Source organism: Sphaeramia orbicularis, chromosome 24 (assembly GCF_902148855.1).
Source record: "Sphaeramia orbicularis chromosome 24, fSphaOr1.1, whole genome shotgun sequence".
Classification (NCBI taxonomy): domain Eukaryota; kingdom Metazoa; phylum Chordata; class Actinopteri; order Kurtiformes; family Apogonidae; genus Sphaeramia; species Sphaeramia orbicularis.
The window spans coordinates 46,599,962-46,623,870 of record NC_043979.1 but is presented as its reverse complement, the minus strand read 5'-3'; the positions used below and the strand labels follow the sequence as shown (position 1 = coordinate 46,623,870).

At 38.5% G+C, this 23,909-nt stretch overlaps 1 protein-coding gene across 1 annotated transcript in view; it reads left to right on the top strand.

Moving 5' to 3' along the window:
* fam184ab (family with sequence similarity 184 member Ab) overlaps positions 1–23,909 on the top strand; it is a 219,361-nt gene that overhangs the window by 87,027 nt on the left and 108,425 nt on the right. Inside the window, exons 9-12 of the mRNA XM_030128825.1 lie at positions 78–200; positions 3,278–3,439; positions 7,709–7,830; positions 14,629–14,779. Of these exons, the coding sequence (XP_029984685.1) occupies positions 78–200; positions 3,278–3,439; positions 7,709–7,830; positions 14,629–14,779 (558 nt within the window). The remainder of the gene's footprint in view (positions 1–77; positions 201–3,277; positions 3,440–7,708; positions 7,831–14,628; positions 14,780–23,909) is intronic.

Sequence of the window (23,909 nt, the reverse complement as noted above, 5' to 3'; positions counted from 1 at the left end):
TAGAAAGATGCTGTTTATGCAGTTTGTCTTTCATACTGTAGCTGATATGAAATGGTTTTATTTTTTTGTTTCTGCAGGAGCTGGAGCAGCAGTTTGAGAGGGAGCGTCTGTCACTGGAGGAGCAGAAGACGCTCCTGAGGCAACAACTGGACGAACTCAGAGACGAACTGACGTCCAAACTGACCGCAGCCAATGAGGAGGTACGCATTCACACCACCTGTAGGGCGGGGGGGCCGTGTGTCATCGGTTCTTTTCATATTCAATTGAAAATCCAGTCGGAAAATGAAAAAATGGCTCATTATTTCATTATTCATGTACAAATTCAAAATCAAAAAACTAGTTGTTTTTCATTCTTTCCATTGTACGCAGATTAAACACTGGAAATAAGCAAATGGACCAAATGTGGAATCCGTGTATCATTTGTTCTTTTCATATTTAATTGAGAATCAACAATCGAAAAACAAAAAAAAATGACTCTTTATTTCATTATTCATGTACAAATCGTTCATTCGTAGGAATCTTTGTGACTTCTGGAATTTTAACCCTTTCATGCACGAATTATGAGAACCTCAGTCAAGATATTTTTCTTGAGTGTTTTTATTCCTTTATAGGCATGAAAGAAAAAATAATGTGATTGAATTTTTTTAATGAACCTATTTTTCATGGAATTACACAAATGTCCACTCAGCTGGACATCATGCATTTAATTTTAGAAGCAAAGAAACATGTATTTATTGATATACTATGAGGTAAAAACATTTTTAATGCTGCTAATTTTATGTTTTCTGACATTTTAACAATACCTGCATATAGATACTATGGAAAAAAAAAAATAAATAAATAAATAAAACAAAACTGTTAATTACAGTTTAATATCAATTAGCTTTTTTTTTTTTTTTTTTACAGTCAAACATGTTAGTGCAGATCAGATTTATCTAGAGCAGCAAATTTACAGTAATGGTATGAATTACAGTGTATGGGATGATCCATAAGCGTCCACTGTGTTGGCTGATATGGAACTAAAACAACAAAATCCAAAAATATATAAGAGAACCCCGTTAAACAGCTGTCCACTGTAGTGACCACTATGCATGAAAGGGATATAGTGCTTTTCTTGACACCCAAAGCGCTTTACATTATTGACCCGTTATTCATTCGCTCTCACATTCACACTCTCAGATTAACTCAAATTAATCTGTAAATGCTAATCGTTAGCGATCTTTTTCCCATTCATTTAAATGTATAATGCCATGTAAATGTACTAAGGCAGTGAACAGAACTCAGACGTATTTCGTTTGTATGTTGCAGTTTTACAGTGAGTCTGCAGTAACAGATTTGGACACAAGTTTTAGGCGTTTTTTTGTGTAAGTTATATTTGCACAGTTTTAGGGTCAATGGAAAAGCGCCTGCTGTGGTATTTTTCTGTGCTCTTAATGTGTTTCCTTATTAACACCAGGCGCCTGAATCCTGAGCTTCTATAAATAATACTCCTGACCTGAATGTTGAATAGTGTTTTCCATTGAACAGATGAAGTAAACACTATTTTTCTTGTCATAAAACCTGCTGACAAACCAGGTGAGGGTCACATTCACGTGTGGAGCCTCCATTTTGGAAAAAAAGTCTCTATAATGTCCAAAATCAGCCAGCGTAAAATAAACAGCGTGGACCCGAGCCCAGAGGTTGTTGCTGTTAAACTGCTAATTGGCTTAAAGGCGCTGGTGTTATTGAGAACAGGATGAGTCTGAAAGCCTCAGCCCATTATTCCTGAACCTGCAGCTGCCTTTGTTTGAACGGCCCAGCAGGGAAATAAGCAGGCATTTACTGGAGAAGTTAATGGATAAAAGAACACGTTACTGCAAAGATTCATCTGTGCTAGAATGTTGAATGAGCAGAAAATGACCTTTAGCTTGTTCTGTGAGGCTATTATTTTATTATTTTATTATTTTTAGCTTTCACATTCAACTTTGCAAAATGGCTCCTGAGTCAAGCATGAGCAGGTTTTTATTTTTACCTCCACCAGAAGGTACTGTGATCACTTTGCTTTGTGTGTTTGTTTGTTTTTTAGCAACTTTAGGGGAAAACTCTTCCACCCATCTTTTCCAAATCTTCCCCACAGATAGGCCTAGGCCCTGGGACCAACCCAGTACAATTTGGTCCCAGTAGGCCAAAGTTCAAGGTCACAGCAAGGTCACAACATCTACAATTTTCCATCTTTCATCATTGAGCAATTTTCCAAAATTCCTCAAAAATTCAAAATGACTTCAATTAGCCTCCAGTTGGATCCACCTGTAGCTTAGAACAATATCTTGTATCTGGAACTAAATTGTCCACATCCACTGTGGAATGTGGACTCTGTGGAGATTTACATTTAACACTGAGAATCCCATTTACACACATTTAAAATTAGAACTCAACAAATATTGATTGGAATTGAATATAATTGGACAGACACATGACTGGTACCAAGCTGCAACTGTTTCTGCTGTATGGAACAACCTGGAAACTGTTGAATTTAAACAGAAAGAGTCCATCCACACATGCACACTGTTCAGGGTGAAGGAGGAGGTTTGCGTTCCCTGAACACTTGTTGAAATTGTGCTCAAAATGTTCAAAAAGTACTGATACACACACTGAAAGAATTTAACCAAGTTTGATTTGAAAATAAATAAATAAAATAACTGGCACAATGTACCCTCTGTGTCAGAAACATTCAAATATTAACCCTTAGTGGTCTGAGCCTGTTTTGTCCGTTTTTCAGTCCTTTTGATTTGGCCTTTATATACTATAGAAACAAATGTTTACTATACCCATGTTTGGGATCTGTTTTTCAGCACAACTTCATCTATATCATCTGTCTATTATTTTTTTCACTTTAACCTGCTATAAAAACATAAAAGGACAGAAAACACACACACAAAAACAATCTGATTTGAAAAATGTTATAATTTATTGCATAAATAACACACAGATGCTTAACGAACCTTTTCAAAGACTTTAAAAGTGAATATTGGTTCCAAATATTAGGTATAGAAAATCCAACTTGTAATAAATTAAAACTATACTCTAATATTTGACATGAAAGCAGATCTTTCCATAGGGTTTTTTCCCCTAAAAGTGCGGTAATCAAACACGGTTATCATGAGAATTAGAATTTAAACGGTAATACTGACCATCTGCAGTTTTATCGTTTTACTGGTAATTGTTACATCCCTAGGTGGGGGTGGGAGTGGGGGTGGGGGGGGTTTGGATGGAGGTAATGCTCTGCGTTTGCCTGTAGGTGTCTCGGCTGCAGCAGGAGGTCCAGCAGGGGGAGCAGGACATCGGAACAGCCGAGGGACAGATCTCCACCCTGAAGGAGGCGCAGGACAAACTGTTGGAGGAGCTGGACGCCACCAGAGCCCGACTGAGGGAGACCAGCAACCTGCTGACCGCACTGCAGGTCAGTTCAGACGTCCACCCCACTCACATGACAGTCTGAGAACATTCAGGAGATAGGGAAAAGGGAAATGAGACTTAGCTTTCACTTTTACTTCCACGAAGTACAAGCGGCACAGATCGCTAGCGTACACCCCCCCGCTCAGCAGTGCTAGGTAGCTCAACTCGACAGGTCGGGTGTTTGGACAGGACACCGGCTCTCCGTGGTTCTTACCAGGTTGTCAGACTAAGGCAGAGCCGGTGTCCTGTCCAAACACCCTACCTGTCGAGTTGAGCTACCTAGCGCTACTGAGCATGTGCATGCCCCTAAGCGTTTTCACAGTTTAAATGCCCATCGATTTGTGCTCCCCCAGGCAGAAGTGAGTCATATTTTGTACGTAGATTTCTTTTATTGTGCCTTTTGAGCAGTAAGCATGGAAGCAATTATGTGCACGAAAGATAGACGTAGAATATTGATGTGAGATGATAACAGCGTAAGGAAGTTCTCATTGTATGATGTAGCGTTAAGTGCGTGGGTCAGGTGGGTGTTGATGGCGTTTAGATTATTGTTTTAGTTAGTTCAACAGACGCCAATAATGGTAGCCTACCATGTAATGGACTACATCTATGTGAACAGTTCCTGTTGACAATGTTCCATATGAACATGGCCTGGGTCAGATTTGAAAAAAATTGGAGTTGTGCTGTTCAAACTGTCTTCAACAGATCGGATACAGGTCACATAGGAGTAAAAAAATCGTATTTGGTCCACATTTGCCTGCATTCTGAACGTAGCCACTGGGGGTTGATGCTAGAGCCACATGTGGTCCCAGAGCCACAGCATGCACCCCTGAACTACAGGGTGGGGAGGCCCAATGTACAATGAACCTTTAGTTGTTTTTTCTCAGCAGACACTACGTCAGCCAAACATATACTGATGTCATAATCATACCTAACACTATTATCCATACCTTTTCACAAACTTTCGCCCATATGAGTAATCAGGAAAGCAAACGTCAAAGAGTGTGTGATTTGCTGAATGCACTCGTCACACCAAAGGAGATTTCAAAAATAGTTGGAGTGTCCATAAAGACTGTTTAGAATGGAAAGAAGAGAATGACTATGAGCAAAACTATTACCAGAAAGTCTGGAAGTGGAGGAAGTAACAAAAAACGTACCAAAGCTTTTATTAACCCTTTCATGCATAGTGGTCACTCCAGTGGACAGCTGTTCTACAGCTGTTCTCTTGTATATTCATGGGTCAATATACACGCAAAAAGCCTATGATGTCGTACAGATAACACGCCAATTTACCATCAAAAGTGGCGTGCATATTGACGCAAAGTCATGACATCACATTGCATGGATTTTGTTTTAGTTCCATATCAGCCAACACAGTGGACAGTTCTGCACCATCCCATACACTGACATTTATGCCATTACTGTATCTTTGCTGTTCTTGATAAAGCTGGTCTGCACGAACATGTTTGAGTGTAAATCAATTTTCAGTCACTAGGCTGTAATTAACAGGTTACTTAAACAGAAAGATTATGTTTATATATTATCTTCATGAAGTGAGTAATAACTAGTATTAGAGTATGATGAAATGTGAGAAAACATCAAATCTGCTGCATTTAAAATATTATTATTACCTCCGCCAAGGAGGTTATGTTTTTGCCAGGGTTTGTTTGTTTGTTTGTTTGTCTGTTTGTCTGTCCGTTAGTGTGCAACATAACTCAAAAAGTTAGGGACAGATTTTGATGAAATTTTCAGGGTTTGTTGGAAATGGGATAAGGAAGAAATGATTAAATTTTGGTGGTGATCGGGGGTGGGGGGGGCCCACGGGGGGGGGGCGCAGACCTCCGCCAAGGCTGATCAGTGGCCCCCCCGTGGGCCCCCCCACCCCCGATCACCACCAAAATTTAATCATTTCTTCCTTATTCCATTTCCAACAAACCCTGAAAATTTCATCAAAATCTGTCCCTAACTTTTTGAGTTACGTTGCACACTAACGGACAGACAAACAAACAGACAAACAAACAAACAAACCCTGGCAAAAACATAACCTCCTTGGCGTGGGGGGGCCCACGGGGGGGGGCCACTGATCAGCCTTGGCGGAGGTCTGCGCTCTCCGAGTGCTTCTAGTTTCATAGTTTTTACACAGTTTATCACTTTCTGATATTGAGTTTTAAATACATGTTTCTTTGCTTCAAAAATTAAACACACGGTGTCCAGCTGAGTTGACATTTTTGTAACTCCATGAAAAATAGGTTCATTAAAAAAAAAAAATTCTATTGCATTGTTTTTTTCATGCCTAAAGACGAAAAAAATCTTGTCTATGGTTCTCCTAATTCATGCGTGAAAGGGTTAAAGCTCTCACATCCAAAATCCTAAAGGATCCAACCAAATCCATGAGAAAAATGACAATTGAACTTGAGGTAGACAACAAGAGCGTTAGAAATGCAGTAAAATAGGATTTGAAGTTAAAGTCTTACACAAGAACACCAAAACACTTGTTGACAACAGCTATGAAGGAAAAGAGTTTGGAAAGGTGCAAGAAAATTCTGACATGGTTCAAGAAAAAGTCCTCCATTGTAACGATCTTTTCAGATGAAAAGATCTTCACTGTCGATGCTGTTCTGAACCGCAGAAATGGCAGATTTATCGCAAAATCCAAAGCTGAGGTTAAGGGGACATTCAGAACAAAACATCCTGCTCAAGTTCTGGCTTTTGGTGCTGTGGCTTCCGATGGAAAGAAAATGTCTATAAAATTCTACAAAACTGACGAAAAAATCCATGTTAATACTTTACTACAAGACTCTGAGATACCAGGTGTTGCCGTGGCTTAAAGCAAACTACCCAGATGGAAATGATGGATGGACACAGGATGGTGCTCCAGCCCACACAGCCAGAAAAATACAAGACTTCTGCAAATCCAACTTTAGCAATTTTTGGGAATCCTGTTTATGTCCGCCTTCTAGCCCAGATCTAAACCCTCTGGATTCTGCTGTTTGGGGCGTTTTAGAACATGCACCAATAGAACATCACACAGCAATGTCCACTTTCTTAAAGATACTACAGTGTACTCTCGTTAAACCGCCCGCCGTTATACCGCCATTTCCGCCTATCGCCATCTGCCAGCCCAGTTCCATGCACAAACAACACTTATACCATTGATTTCCCGACCGTTATACCGCCAGCGTGATTGCCATCGAGTACACATAAATTTTAACAATGCACTGAAACAAACGCGCCAGACGCTGATCGCGACAAGCTACGAGTAGGTCTACGGAACGGCCACCGTTCATTTATCGCAGAACACTCAGTAGGTCAGGATGTCGGGAAGAGGACGTGGGATTAAGCCAAAGCCTCAAGATGATGGGGTGTCATTTCCCGACACGGTATAATAATGCTTAAAATGTTTCCCCACTTTAAATGATCCCTTACAACATAACAGAATCAAGATTTATTTAGAAACGCAATTAGAACGGGTTAATGGAGGCAGCATAGACATCATATAGTAAAGACATGCACATTATGGACGCAACCCGTTGTGACGGCATTTTCGCTATACCGCCAATTTGGCCGTGAACGGAAGTTGGCGGTTAACTGAGAGTAGACTGTATTAAAGAAGAATGGGAGAAGTTGTCACCCGAATATTTGAGGAACACTTGCACAAGTTTCAGGAAGCGTGTGAAGGCAGTTATTGAGGAAGAAGGAGGACACATAGAATAAAAACATTTTCTATTATGGACATTTTCTTGTGGCAAATAAATTCTCATGACTTTCAATAAACTAATTGGTCATACACTGTCTTTCAATCCCTGCCTCAAAATATTGTACATTTTGCTTCCCCACCCTGTAGAATCAAACCTGGGACAATGAATGGATTTACTAATAACTGTCTTCCACTTAATGCCAAAAATGTATCCGATTACAACAAAGGCGTGTGTGCTTATGTGATGAAGTGAAGCGGGCTTCAGGTCAGTTTGTGTGCGCAGACCCAACTGTCCTCCCATGAACACAGTGGGTTTGGAGGCTTAGACTGTCACCGCTGTGTTGGAGGGTTGATAGCGCCAGCAGCCAGCGTTTGGTTCTGGCAGTTGGCTTTGTCATTTCAAAAGGCTTTAACCTTTTTCACGCTACAAAAAAAAAAAAAAAAACATCCAAAAATATCCAAAAGCTTTTAGTGTTGCCTACAGAATTAAATTCCTGTCAGTGTAGAAAAGCCTCTGAGGGAACATTTAGGCAAGTGTGTGTGTGTGTGTGTATGTGTGTGTGTGTGTGTGTTTTTCAGGGTGAATTGGAGACCCAGAAACGTCAGCACGAAGCCAAACTCATCACCACCAAAGAAGAAGAGAAGCTGAAGATGGATAAGATGGCTCTGGAGCTGGAGCTCAAATGGACCGAAACACTCAGGTGTGTGAGCGGGAAACGCACACTTCAGCTGTGTGTGGTCTGGTACCGACGACCAGGCGTGGACTGGACGTGTGTGGTCTGGTACCGACGACCAGGCGTGGACTGGACCGTGTGTGGTCTGGTACCGACGACGGGGCGTGGACTGGACCGTGTGTGGTCTGGTACCGACGACGGGGCGTGGACTGGACCGTGTGTGGTGTGGTACCGACGACGGGGCGTGGACCGGACCGTGTGTGGTGTGGTACCGACGACGGGGCGTGGACTGGACCGTGTGTGGTGTGGTACCGACGACGGGGCGTGGACTGGACCGTGTGTGGTCTGGTAGCGACGACGGGGTGTGGACTGGACCGTGTGTGGTCTGGTACCGACGACGGGGCGTGGACTGGACCGTGTGTGGTGTGGTACCAACGACGGGGCGTGGACTGGACCGTGGACGGGGACAGGAGTGTCTGTTTGCATGTGTCACACACTGGTTAACCCTTTAAACACCAAAACTGTGACAACCAACATGAAACAGACCATAATAACTTCAGATAGAGTTCCACCATGTTAGTACCACCTCCCACCAGCAGAGGGTGGACATGTGCCCCTGCACCACTAACACCATTAGATTAGATTAGATTAGATTAGATCAGATTAGATTAAACTAGATTGGACTAGATTAGATTGAACTAGATTAGATTAGATTAGATTGGACTAGATTAGATTAGATTAAACTAGGTTGGACTAGATTATATAATATTAGATTAGATTAAACTTGATTGGACTAGATTAGATTAGATTAAATTAGATTAGGTTAGATTTGATTCGATTCAGTTCGACTAGACTAGACTACATTACATTACATTACATAACATTAGATTAGATTAGACTAGATTAGATTAGGTTAGATCGGAGTACATTTACTCTCATCACAAACTTAGAGTCAAACCCAGTATTTTTGTCATGAACAGTATGATTTTATCTGTAAATACTTCCACTATACAGCTTTCAGAAATGTTGATTTCAAAATTGAATATTTTTTGAAAAAAAAACCCAAAAAAAACAAACTGGTGCTGTGTTAGAATCCACAGACCCCACAGAATGAATGGACTGTTTTTAGGTGTGATCGTGGACAGTTGACACAGTGGCTCTAAATGGTAGAACCCCCCCCCCCATCCATGAAATGTAATTACGTGTGACTCGCACCTCTCCACCCAGTTGAGAACCACTGATCTGGTTTCTTTCATTTTTGACAAGTTTCAGTTCTAACACAACTTCACATCCAGGTCTGTGGAAATATAAAAACACTGACCTTTACCAACACAGACCAAACAGAGAGTTTAGGAAAAAGGACAAGAAGGAAAAGAAGGAAAAGAAGGAAAAGAGTCCAGAGGACACCAACGGAAAACAACTGCAGTCAAACACCAGGAGAGGAGCTCACAAACCATCCTCCTCCTCCTCCTTCTCCTCCTCCTCCTCCTCTCCCCTCCTCCTCCTCCTCTTCCTCCCCCTCCTCCCTCCTCCTCCTCCTCCCCCTCCTCCTCCTCCCCCTCCTCCTCTTCCTCCTCCTCCTCCTCATCTTCCTCCTCCCCCTCCTCCTCTTCCTCCTCCTCCTCCTCCTCCTCCTCCTGCTCCTCTTCCTCCTCCTCCTCCTCTTCCTCCTCCTCCTCCTGCTCCTCTTCCTCCCCCTCCTCCTCCTCTTCCTCCTCCTCCTCCTGCTCCTCCTCCTCCTCCTGCTCCTCTTCCTCCTCCTCCTCCTCCTCCTCTTCCTCCTCCTCTTCCTCCTCCTCCTCCTCCCCCTCCTCCTCCCCCTCCTCCTCCCCCTGTATCCATCCTTGTGCATTACCCTGTCGTCTACCTGACACATGAACACTCCTTCAGTCAGTCAGAACAAAGGACTCCTCAGTCTAATTCCAAACCAAACAAAAGGAAACAGTATTAGATCCACTAATTTCACAGATGCTTTCAACATGAAGGTCTAAAAATAGCTGCTTCAAAGGCAGATTAGAGGATGTCTGTTCTAATATTCACTCTGCTCTGCTCACAAATTATCTGCAGACGCTTCATTTAGGGTTCTTAATAAATCAGCCAACTTATAATAGAGCTGAGTGTGAAAAGTACGAGAGGAACACAAAAAATACACACTATGTGGACAAAAGTATGTGGACGTGTGTTTGTTTTCTACAAAACTATAATGACTGATGTCAGAATATAGTTTTATATTGAGGTAAATGTCATTGCATTGGTTAGTTTGGGTTAAATTGTTATATCTGATTTCAAAATGCCTTAGAGATGGTTTTGACTTAATTATTTATTTATTTTTAAATCCATGACAATGATTTTAAATTGGAAAATTTTTGGTTGTTTTTGCTCATTATGATGTTCTTTTCTTCATTTGTGTTCATTTTGATGCTCTTTTTATTGTTTTTGATGCCTATGTTGTTCATTTTTTATATATTTTTTTGTTTATTCTGTTCATTTTACAAATTTTTTAAACTTTTTTTTATCCATGACTATGATTTTAAATGTTCTTCCTCTAAATTTCTCAAATATTTTTTCTGCTCTGACTGTAAATAATAATTTTCTACCACAACTCAGCATCTACTTCCTTTTTTTGTCTGTGTTTTGTTCATTATAATGCTCTTTTCCTCATTTTTGTTCATTTTGAGGCTTTTTTGGTCATTTTTTTAATGCTTGTGTTGTTCTTTTTTGTTCATTGTCAAGCTTATTTTGTACATTTTTATGAATTTTGTTTGCTTATTCTCTTAGTTTTTACTGATATATATATATATATTTTTTTGCTAACCATCTACTTTCTTCACATTTCACTTGGGAGGAAAAATCTCCTATTAAACTTTAAGGAAATAATGACTTTTTTTTTTTATGTCAAATCATCATGAACAGGACATCTTAAATTTCTAAACATTTTTCCTGCTCTGACTGTAAATAATAATTTTTTTAACACAACTAACCATCTACTTTTTTGTCTGTATTTTGCTCATTATGACGCTCTTTTCTTTATTTTTGTTCATTTTGAAGCTTTTTTGGTTCACTTTTTTTGCTTGTGTTGCTCATTTTTCTTCATTGTGAAGCTTTTTTTGTTAGTGTTAATTCTTTTTCATTAATTTTGATGCCTCTGTTATTCATTTTTATTAATTTTGTCGCTTATTCTATAATATTTTACAGATTTTTGTTTTTTCTAACCATCTACTTTCTTCACTTCTTACTTAGGAAGAAAAATTTTCCGTTAAACTTTAAGGAAATATTGATGCTTTTATCTCTAATCATCATAAACAGGACATCTGACAGCTGTAGACATGATGTGTCCCAATATTTATATCCATATATGTTTATGTTTATGCATTTGGCAGACGCTTTTTTCCAAAGCGACTTACAGGGGAAAACCAATTAAATCACTCAATCAATCAAATTTTATTTATATAGCACCAGATCACAACAAAAAAGTTATCTCATGACACTTTATATATAGAGTTGGTCAAAAACCAGACTCTAAGCCAATTTACAGAAACCCAACAGAATCCTCCATATAGTTTAGAAACATCAATATTTCCTTGATGTGAAGAAAGTAGTTGGTTAGTTGTGGTAGAAAATTACTATTTTCAGTCAGAGCAGGAAAAAGATTTGAGAAATTTAGAGGAAGAACATTTGAAATCATAGTCATGGATTAAAAAAAAAAAAAAAAAAATCAGTATTGAGAGAAATTAAGTCAAAACCATCTCTGAGGCATTTTAGAAGCAAAGATAACAATTTAAACCAAACTAACCAATGCAATAATACTTATCCCAATATAAAACTATATTCTGACATTAGTCATTATTGTTTTGTGGAAAAGAAACACCTGAATCCAACGTGTCCACATACTTTTGTCCACATGTATATATATATTCCTCTGCTCTCTGTGGTTCATTCTTCATTCTAATAAACTGAGAAGCTTCTTCTTAAACAACAATAACAACAACTGCCTTTTCTTTCCAGTCACACCAGGCCGCTGTAAATTCTTCGAATGGGAATGATGAAGCGATCAGCTGATTGTTCCGTTACACCTCCACCATATGTGTCACACACATAAATACACACCTTAATTGAGCATCTGTGCTTCGAACACTAACACATCTCTGATTCCGTCCAATTAGCCCACTTTACTCTGACAGCTCCTCCACCATTCCTATATACCGCCTCAGTTCTTTGACTCTTCCTCCATCTGCCCTCGTCTCCCTCCTCTCCGGGCAGATGCGATAGAACAACGCTTTAGTTTTCACATCAGAGCTCCTGGAATCCCCAGGCCTACGTTCAAGAGGAGGACGTGGATGATGACACGTGACGGCCAACGTGAGTCCGTGTCTCTCCAGTCTGACACTCTGCGGAGCTCAAAGTGACAAAAAAAAAAACCGTGTTGCTTCGATATTTCATTTAACAGCTGCCATTTTAACTCCCACACACGTTTTACACCAGAGTCGCACACAATCAGAACATACCGACATGTAAGAGCAACCACGGATGCACTTTGAAGGCCCGTATACACCTCATATATGATCAGAAGCAGCAGGAGTTCACACATTTTCACTCAAGTAGAAGATTAAGAACCCTCTGGTAAAGGGAAAATGATCAAACCCATAAAATAAAATAAAAAAAAACATTAAAACCTGAAATATTAGACTCAGAATCGTCTTTATTCAAGAAGAATGTGAACACAGACAAGAAAATCTTTGCCTGTAGTTGTTGTCTGTAGTAAATTCTAAATTCTAAAGATATAATAAAGAATTTAAGGAAAGTAAAATCCTCTGCTTATCATTAGGGGGGGGCGTAATATCAAATACCACATTAGCCCTGATTTTTGGATGCAACAAGATGTTCTAAGCACTCCTGTGTAAGTTTTTTTTTTTTCATTTTCGTCCAAAAACGCCCCCCCTACCCTGAAAATTACTTTTTTAACTCTGAAAATCTCACCTTTCCCAGCTTCTCCACTCTGTTGTCCAGTGCAGTGTATAAATCTGTTCATGATGGGACAGTTCATGATCTTGTCGGTGCCACAGTGTATGGTCAGAGTACTGTGGACTAGGAACAGTCTAATCATTAGACTGTTCTGACATTAGACTCTAATGTCAAGGTCATGTTGGAGGTTAAAGGTCACCAAAATGCCTAGTTTTTTTCATAAATTCATACCATTCTGACATTTGATCAAATCTGTCCTCAGTTCTGTTCCTCTGGTTTCCTGGTGGGACCCCCCCCCCCAGGCCTTTGGCCCTTTACAGACACAGTACAGACTAAAGATTCCAACATGGACAGAACATTTGAATTTGCCGCCATTAGTGTGGAGGGAACACTAGCACTTCATTCATTCATTCATTCATTTTCTGAACCTCCTCTCTAGGTCATGGGGGTGGAGCCTATCCCAGTGACTTATGGGTGAAGGCGGGGTTCACCCTGGACATGTGACCAGTTCATCACAGAGACAAACGATCACTGTCACATTCACACCTATGGGTGATTTAGATTAACCCATCAACCTATCAGTGCATGTGTTTGGATGGTGGGAGGAGCCAGAGAAATGTCCCACCCTCATGGATTAAAGGTCACACCCCCATCGACTTGTGTTGGAATCGAACCCAGGACCTTCTGTCTGTGAGGCACCGGTGCTATCCACTGCACCACCGGGGGCGGCTGTGGCTCAGATGGTAGAGCGGGTCATCCAATAACCGAAGGGTTGGTGGTTCGAATCCCACTCTATCTATGTGCTGTTGTGTCCTTGGGCAAGACACTTCACCCTCCTTGCCTCCAGTGCTGCTACTCACACTGGTGTATGAATGTGTGAATGTTTGGTGGGAGGGGCCACGCTTCTGTCAGTCTGGCCCCCCCCAGGACAGCTGTGGATACAGGTGTAGTTTACCACCACCAGAGGGAGGATGTGAGAGCGAATGAAGAATGGATCCACTGTACGCACTTTGAGTATGCGTTCATAGAAAAGTGCTATAGAAATCTAATCCATTATTATTATCACTGTGTCGCCCACAACAGCACATACACATGGAAATGTCAGTCATGTCAAACTACCGTCTGTTCTTTTGTCATGTCTGTATGGAGAATCCATGAGTAAACAGTTGTATTTCATGTGTCTGATTGAATGTCAGCTGTTTGTGGTCAGTAGATGTGTTCTGAGGAGAGAACCTGAGCCCAACATTTGGAAGAACCCACATGAACAGCTGAGTTCCATCTAATATGCATTTGGACCATTTGGGTGACCTTTGACCTAGAACTGGACCTTGACTCTACACCTTTTGTAGTGTAAAGCACTGAAGACATGACATGTCTGACAAAAAAACATCTAAGGGCCCAGCATGAGCAGACTGACACATTGTACGTTATCAAAAGTGAAGAAGGTTTGAAAGTTGACAAAAACTCTACGTTTTTAGGGTTGAAAAAGTAATTTTCAGGGTGGAGGGGTTTGGGCTTGATTTGAAATTTTTTCACATTTTTGTTTTCCCAAGACATGGGAGTATTAGAAAATCTGGGCTAAAGTTGAATCTGAACATTGTCCTGAAATAAGCCCCCCCCCCCCCCCCACACACACACACACACACACACACTTATATATAAACTGTATGCATAAAGACACAATATCAACTTATATCCAACTTTTTTTTACATCCTCTTCATCAGTTCATCCCAGGGGCCAGATTGGACCCTTTGGCGGGTCGGTTTTGGCCCATGAACCTTATGTTTGACACCCCTGCTTCACCCGGACCGTTCTGTTGGATGTATGTAAATATAATGTGTGTTTTTTGTGTTGTTTTGTAGGCAGGAGTGTAAGAAGCTGCGTGAGGAGCTGAGGGAGGACCATGAGGAGGACAAGGCCTCGGCTCTGGCTCAGCTGACACAAAGCAAAGAGCAGGAGATGAGCAACGCCAGGGAGAGCTGGCAGAGGAAGGTGGAGGACCTGCTGGAACAGGTACCAGCTCACACCACATCCTGTCCGTCTGCAGTCTGTTTCTGAACCACCCAGACCGAAAACTGGCCTCCGTCTGCCAGTCCTGTTACCGTTTGTTCGGTCTGTGCGTCGTCCTTCACACCACTGATTGAACTAGAAACTGATTCAGTATTTTTCCACTAACTGATTTTTAGACAATAGATCTGGAAAATCTGATTGTCAAGAAGCCTTACCAAGATAATTTTCACTTGTTCCATTGGCAGATTTTTTTTTGCTTAAGTTAAGCAAAAAAAAAAAAAAAAAATCTCGAATTAAGCAAAAAATCTTGACTAAAGCAAAAAAAAAATCTTGAATTAGGCCAAAAAAATCTTGAATAAAGCAAAAAAAAAAAAAAAAATTGAATCACGCAAAAAAAAAATCTTGAATTAGGCAAAAAAAAAATCTTGAATAAAGCAAAAAAAAAAAATTGAATCACGCAAAAAAAAAAATCTTGAATAAAGCAAAAAAAAAAATGGAATTAGGCCAAAAAAAATCTTGAATCAAGCAAAAAATAAAATCTTGAATTAGGCCAAAAAAAAATCTTGAATAAAGCAAAGAAAATATCTTGAATTAGGCCAAAAAAATTAAATCTAGGAAAACAATCTTGAGTCAAGCAAAAAAAAAATCTTGAATAAAGCAAAAAAAATATTGAATTACACAAAAAATATTGAATCAAGCAAAAAAATATTGAATCAAGGAAAAAAAAACGCGAATCAAGCAAAAAAGATCTTGAATAAAGCAAAAAAAATCTTGAATTAGGCCAAAAAATCTTGAATCAAACAAAAAAAAAAATCTTAAATCAAGCAAAAAGAAAAAAAAAATTGAATAAAGAAGAAAAATCTTGAATTAAGCAAAAAAAAACAAACTTATATTAAGCAAAAAAATAATAATCTTGAATTAAGCAAAAAAAAGAATTTTGGCGAAATTGTCATTTTTCCATTCTGTAAATTTTTATGTGTAAGTTCTATTTACACAATTTGAGGGTCAATGGAAAAGCGACTACTGTGGTATTTTTTTCTTAATTCAAGCAAAAAATCTGTCACTGGAACACGTGAAACCAGCGCACGAGAATATACCGACATGATAGAATATTTAAAAAAGCATTAAAACCTGAAATATTAGACTCAGAATCGTCTTTAAGAAGAATGCGAACACAGATGAGGATCATGAGGAGGACGAGGCGTCGGCCGTCCGTCTACATTCTGTTTCTGAACCACGCAGACTGAAAACGCCGTCTGTCAGTTCTGTTACGGTTTGTTCGGTCTGTGCGTCGTCCTTCAGCCACTTGTCGTCGTTTTATTGCCGGTGCAGAACTGGAAACTCATTCAATATTTTTCCACTTACTGCTCCAGGAAGTCCTCCGCTCCTCGGCCGTCGGCGGGGAAACTCAATGAAACTGAGCTCACATCCATTCCAAGCACCACTTTACAGTTTTGTACGAGGGCCGGGGGATGTTCCCTGGAAAAGCACCAAATGACTGTGGCTCACTGATATTTGCATAGTTTAGTGCAGGGGTGTTCAACTCACTGGAGTTCAGGGGACACTTTGTACTTCCACGATAATCTAAACGGAGCCAGACCACTAAAATAATAACAGTGAAAATAGTTCAATTAGAGCTGAACTGATGAATAAAAACTCTATTCATTTATTATATTTATTTTATTATTATTTATTCGTTTATTAGAATAAATGGTGATAAATGCTACAAACTGAATGCAATTAATGTATTTATCGCACTTTGATTGTACTTTAATTGCATTTTAATTTAACCTCCTCAGACCCAGCTATTGGTTTTCTGTCCACATTTGTGAACAAGAGTTTCACAACTTTTTACAAAAAAAAAAAAATAGAAAAGAAAACTGTCCACCACAAAGGACAGTCCATAAAAAATTTAAAAACTGCATCTGAAAAACCTGTTGCATCATGATGTTTCCAATATAAGCACTGATTTAATAAAAAAACAAAAAAAAGCTGGTACTTTGCTGACATGTCCTGGGTCTCAGGAGGATAAGATGATTATTTCCTGGAAGAACTGGATTACACCATAAATCTGCACAAATACTAAACACATTTTCATTTGATCACAACAGGATCTAATGTTATATCACAAAATGTATCTGTGTTCAAACTGAAATTCTGTTTTACAGACGTTACAGTTTCAGATCCTGTTCAAATGTTCATATTCTATTAGTTCAGAACTAACATCAGAACAGGATTTTTGTGCGATCGCAACAGCGGAACTAACATTATTTAATAAAACAGTGTTAAATAATAATAAATAAAATATAAACAATAAAGAACAATAAAAAACAAAAATTAACCTCCACAATATCTGCATTTGAAAAAAACAAAAAATATCGATACAGTACTTTTTAATATCGATACAGTATTGTGAAATGAAATATCGCAATATATTGCAGAAACGATATTTTCTAACGCCCCTAATCTAAAGTGGGTTGGATCAGTAAAATACTATTGTAATAACCTATAAATACGCACAATTCCAAAAATTTTTCTTTTTAAATGTAAATGTTTTGATGTATTTACACTAAAACAGGGATGTCAAACTCATTTTAGTTCAGTTCCACATTCAGCAAAATTTGATTTGACGTGGGCCGGACCAGTAAAATAATAACATAATAATATAGAAATAATGTCAACTCCAAACTTTTCTCTATGTTTTAGAGCAAAAAAAAGTTAATTTACATTATGAAAAGGTTTACATCTACAAATTATCCTTTCAAACAATGTGAATAACCTGAACAAACTGAAAAAATAAGTGTAACTTTCACAATATTCTGCCTCAGTTTATCATTTACACATTTACATTATAATAGAAAAAATACACCAAACATTTAATAACAGTCAGAATATTGTTAAAATTGTACTTAACTTCTCTTAAGACATTTCAGGTTGTTCATATTTGTTCAGGTTATTCACATTTTTTGCGAAAATTATACTTTGTTTTAGTGTAAATACATGAAAATATTTACATTTACTGAGATAAAAATTTGGAGTTGTCATTATTTCTGTGTTATTATGATTGTATTTTACTGAATCCTGCCCACTTGAGATTGAATTGGTCTGAATGTGGAACCTGAACTAAAATAATTGTTAAAATCTTTGTGTAATTTTTGCATTTCACAAATTCATCCCAGGGGCCGGACTGGACCCTTTGGCGGGCCGGATTTGGCCCCTGGGCCGCATGTTTGACACCCGTGCACTAAAACAAAGTATAATTTCGTAAAAACTGTGAATAACCTGAAATGTCTTAAGAGAAGTAAGTGTAATTTTAACAATATTATGTCTGTAAATGATAAACTGAAGCATAATATTGTTAAAACTTCAGTTATTTATTCAGTTTGTTCATGTTATTCCCGTTGTTTTAAAGGTTAGTTTGTAGATGTAAACATTCTCAGGAGGTTAAACTGGTATTTTTAATTGCTTTTTAACTGTATTTTGTACTGTAAAACACTTTGTGACTCCCTGTCTGTGAAAAAGTGATTTGATTTGATTTAGTGATTTATTCTGAACATGCAGTGAAATTTAACATATATGCACTAGCAAAACATACATAATACTACAGATATCAACAATCATAATCTTAGAAGAAAAGCACAATAATTCCATTTACATGCCTGAAAAGGGGTGGGAAGAAGTGCGACTAAAGTGCTCTATAAATAAAACTTACTTACTATAAACCGCTTAAACAAGGTTAAAATAGAAGTAAAATCCATTTGAGAACTGCCTTAAAAGTGTGTCTGGTTCTTTAAGGGTTAATGCAGATAATGTGAGCGTGGGTTTAAGACAGACCTGATGAAACACAATCCTTTAAAGACGCTTTTAATCATCGGCTCGGACCGTGGCTCTAAACACCACAGGTCTGCAGCTTCCAGTCAAATGGCAGCAATTATACCAGCTAGAAAAAAAAAAAAAACAGAATGAATGAGGGAAGAGGAGGAGGATGAAGGAAGCAATAAGAGCGTGTGCCTGCGTTCCCAGTCCAGTGCTGGCCCTGCAGGACCTCGTCCCTGATCCGAGGCGGACTAACCCGCTCAGACACACCGCTGCTAATGACCGCTGTGTAAAATTAATGCAGGGTGACTCAGCTGTTCTGTGGTCAGCGTGGTCATGGAAACGCAGCGTCCACGGCTCTGTTTACTGTCGCTGCATCACACTGTAAGCACGGAGAAGTAGAGTTGACTCCAGAAATGTGAGGCAAGTGACTGCACTTAAACGATTTGAGTAATGATCGACTAATCAATCGGTTTAAGTAGGTTCAACTTTAATGCTGAAAGTATTGAACTTAAACTATGAAGTAGAAAACTCTTCGACAGTGGAGGTGGAGAACATGGTCCACTCAGACTCAATGTCCCCAACCTCCCCCGGAATCTGGGAGGAGCTCTCCCAGAGGTGGGAGATGAAGACCGCACTGACACCGGGCTATGTCAGATGTTCCCAACAGACCCTCTTTCTGTCTTTCTTTCTTTCTTTCTGTCTGTCTGTCTTTCTTTCTTTCTTTCTTTCCTCTTTCTCGTTCTTCATCTTTTCATGGTCATCAGATATGACCCATTTGGACGTTCAGAGGCTCCGTAGTTACCATGGAAACACCGTCATCTTCTACAACATTGATTGTGGATGGACACACTGGGTTTATGTTAAATATTAAATAAAATGAACAAAAACAAATAAAAAACCTACAAAATGATAAATAATGTATTAAAAAAAAGGTAAAAAAATGTCAAATCTAGTGAAAAGGATAAAACTAGCATGTACAGTAAAGAAAGTAATGAATAAAATGAACAAAAAGGAAGGATAAATTGACAAAATAACATGTGACTTAAATAAAACAAGTTACATCAATGACAGTGGATGGACACAGTTTATGTTCAGTTAATGATGTGTTTTGCTGAAAAAGTCACTTTTTCTTCAGTTTTCTCTGTTTCTGGTATAAAACCTTTGGATTTACTCTGAGTTGTTATGAACATCTACGTTATCAGTGAATTAAATATAAGAAAATACATTATTTTAACAGAAAAAACTCAAATAATCAGTGTAAAATACAGTTCTTCATCTCTTCATGGTCATCAGATATGACCCATTTGGACGTTCAGAGGCTCCGTAGTTACCGTGGAAACACCGTCATCTTCTACAACATTGATTCACCAGTAAAACCCATGGAGTTGGATTAATGACAGTGGATGGACACACTGGGTTTATGTTCAGTTAAGGAGAGATTGGACTGAAAAAGTCACTTTTTCTTCAGTTTTCTCTGTTTCTGACGTAATAACCCTGAACTTTAATCGGAGCTTTTATGAACATTCACATGATCAGTGAATTAAATATAGGAAAATACATGATATTCACTGAAAAACACAAAACACAGAGGATAATATTAGAATAAATGGTGATAAATCACTTAAGAAAACTATTTTGGAATTGCTGCAAAAGTATTACTGGGTCTTTAAGGGTTAATGTCATCTATACGCACAATATCTATAGTTTCATTTGTCCACATGTTCCATACTTTTCTGTCTTTTCATGTATCTGGCTGTTCCATTCACAGTCGACTTCAGCTCTTCAGACAGTTCTGATCAACACAATTGAACCAAATGTTGAATGTTGTCCTCCTCTTTTCACTCCAGACGCCTCCATGTCAAAGCCTCGTATTCACTCTGATTATTTTTTTATAGAAACCCCTCTGAAAGCCGTCACAGCCCTGTGAATGTGCAGTCGATCAGCTCCACACACCTGAAGATTGCAGCTTTTCTTTCCAATTCTGAGGCTGAATAAACCGACGGTCATCTCACAGCGTCTGACCCTGAACTCTGGCTTTTCTTTTCTTTGCTTTGAAGCATCTTTATCTCCACGTCGGTTCTAAAAAACACCATTTAACTGGATGTTCTGCTTCCTTTTCAGTACTATCCGTTCACCCTCAGTCTAAGCTCTAAAACCGTTTATTCATAAACAATGAATGAACGCTATTGCTGGAGGCTCCGCTGAGTTCCAGGCCTCTTCATTTAGCAGCGTTTGTTTAAACCTAATTGATTACCACCCACTCTTTGCTGTTCTCCGGTGTTATTCTGCTGCACAAAGATGAAACTCCCTGGAGACAAACCAACTTTCCTCATGCTTCTCGCTTTCTCTTCATTACTGCAGTGATTTTATTTTCTCATATATATATAATGGATGTTCACTCTAGGTTTCTGTGATGTAAAAAATTAACCCATAAAGACCCAGTGGAACTTCCCAAGGGAATTTTTCCTCTATATAACCCTCTGGTATCCCGTCCAGCTAGGCCCTCACTAAGCCCAAGGTGTGCCTTTTTGGCACACCTGTGGAATAATGTCAAAAATTTTTTCATAGAGTTTGTTTTTAATTCTTTTAACACTTTTTTCTATTTCATCAACTTGAGCCATAAATAAAAATACCGAATACTCAATAATTGTCACCTTTTTTTTTTACCTTTTAAATGCTGTGTTTGTATTGTAAACAAACCACTTTTTTGGATGCAAAAAACACAAAAAATTATTTTTTTTCAATATACTACATAAAAATGGATCACATGTTGTTTGATTTTTGCAGCCTGGCATATGTCAGTGATTAACTCCAACACTGGTTAATTTGCATGATTATTTTTGCCACTGGGTCAAATGTTCAAAAATACTGGCATCTGTCACCAAGTGTGCCAAAAAGGCACACCTATAAATCAAACTATTAAATATTATATTTTGATTTATTTTTCTGCTCCAATTTGATTTTCTTTTTGTAAATCCAGGTCAGTCCTAATCATACAGATCAAATGTTAGAAATACAGGGGTTGGACATAATAATGGAAACACCTTAAAAAATCAACAAAATATAATTTAATATGGTGTAGGTCCGCCTTTTGTGGCAATTACAGCCTCAATTCTCCGAGGTATTGATTCATACAACTTGTGAATTGTTTCCAAAGGAATTTTAAGCCATTCTTCAGTTAGAATACCCTCCAACTCTTTTAGAGACGATGGCGGTGGAAATCGACGTCTGACTTGAATCTCTAAAACTGACCATAAATGCTCAATAATGTTGAGGTCTGGGGACTGTGCCGGCCATACGAGATGCTCAACTTCATTAGAATGTTCCTCATGCCATTCTTTAACAATTCTAGCTGTATGGATTGGGGCATTATCATCTTGAGGTGAAGGTGTTTCCATTATTTTGTCCAACCCCTGTAGTGCGTTTCAGGCACACTTGGCAGACAGATGCTAGTCTGGTCATTTTCTTTTATTTACAATGTGCACATTTTAGTTGGTGGCCAGATTTTAAAGATCATGCAAAAATGAACAACTTTTGAATTCTAACCTTATTTAAATTGTGAAAAATAAGATGAAGTTTTTTAACACGAAGTGCCAAGTGTGCCTAAAAAGCACACCCGGATACCGGAGGGTTAAAGGTGCAGAAGACTTTCGTGACCAGTTTTTCATGAAATCTGTCAGACCTCAGTCATATCGTCAGTATCATGAATCTGTTAGTCTTTCTGTCATTACTCACATAAATCTCTTGCGTTTCAGTGAACAATTCCTTAGTTCCATCCACCATAAACAAACCACCCCCCCCCCCCCCCCCAAGAATGCAAGACAAGAGAAAACACTGATTAATACATTAAAACAGAGAAAACTGAAGAAAAAGTGTCTTTTTCAGTCAAATCTGTCATTAACTGATCATAAACCCAGTGTGTCCATCCACTGTCACTGACCCAACTCCATGGGTTTTACTGGGGAATCAATGTTGTAGAAGATGACGGTGTTTCCATGGTAACTACGGAGCCTCTGAACGTCCAAATGGGTCATATCTGATGACCATGAAAAGATGAAGAACTGTATTTTACACCAATTATTGACATGGATTGATAGGATTAGTGGATCAGCAGGTAGTAAACAGTTTAGATCAGTAGATGGTTTTGGTCGGTGGTGGATGTTTGGGTCTTTAAGGGTTAAATATAAGTATTACAATGCGTACAACTCAGGCTTTGTTAACCTCAGCTGGACTGGTACCAGGTTAGGTAAAGATTTCAGAAAATATAAAATAAAAGGATGAAAACTGTGCAGAATGAATCAAACACAATAAAACAAATAAATTAACTGATATAGTCATGGACGCTTGGATGGAAGACCTTCATGAACTGCTCCTGAAGTTCATTTCACCTTAAAATACACATCAAATGTACGCATTTTTTGTACATTCGTGTCAAAATATAAAGTACTGTATTAATGTAAAAATTAAACTGTAGCTGTAGTATTTTACACCAATTATTTTCATGTATTGATAGGATTAAATTCTTTCCAAATCCAGGTCTATGGATAAAGTTCAGGTGTCTGTGTTTTAGGAGTTTGTTTTGTTTACAGTAACCCTTTCATGCATTGTGGTCACTCCAGTGGACAGTTCTTCTCCAGCTGTTCTCTATATTCATAGGTTTGTTGTTTTAGCTCCATATGAGCCAACACAGTGGACACTTATGCAACATCCCATAATACACTGCAATTCATACCATTACTATAACTTTCCTGTTCTTGATAAACCTGATCTGCAGTAACATGTTTAAGTGTAAATCAGTTGTTATTTGTTGGACAAAAAGAGTTGTTTTTTGCATATTATATGAGGTAATAACTAGCATTGGAGTATGGTAAAATGTAAGAAAACATCAAATTAGCAGCCTTAAAAATGTTTTTATTTCATTGTTTTCATTTTACTTTCTGATATTGGGTTTTAAATACATATTTCTTTACTTAAAAAATTAAATACATGGACATTTTTGTAACTCCATGGGAAAAAAACTCGATCACAATTTTTTTTTTATGTCGAAGGAGGAATAAAAACACTCCAGGAAAAAAAAATCTTGACTAAGGTTCTCATAATTCATGCATGAAAGGGTTAAATAGTATAACACTATTTGTTTGACATCACAGTGTTATTGTCTGGTCTCGGTCACTGCAGGTGTGTGTATCTGAATAGTTCAGAGCATATGAGCGTAAATTTTGACTCTGTTTATGGAGTTGTCCAAATAGGTCGTATCTGATGACCATGAAAAGACAACCAACTGTATTTTACACCAGTTATTTCCATGTTTTGA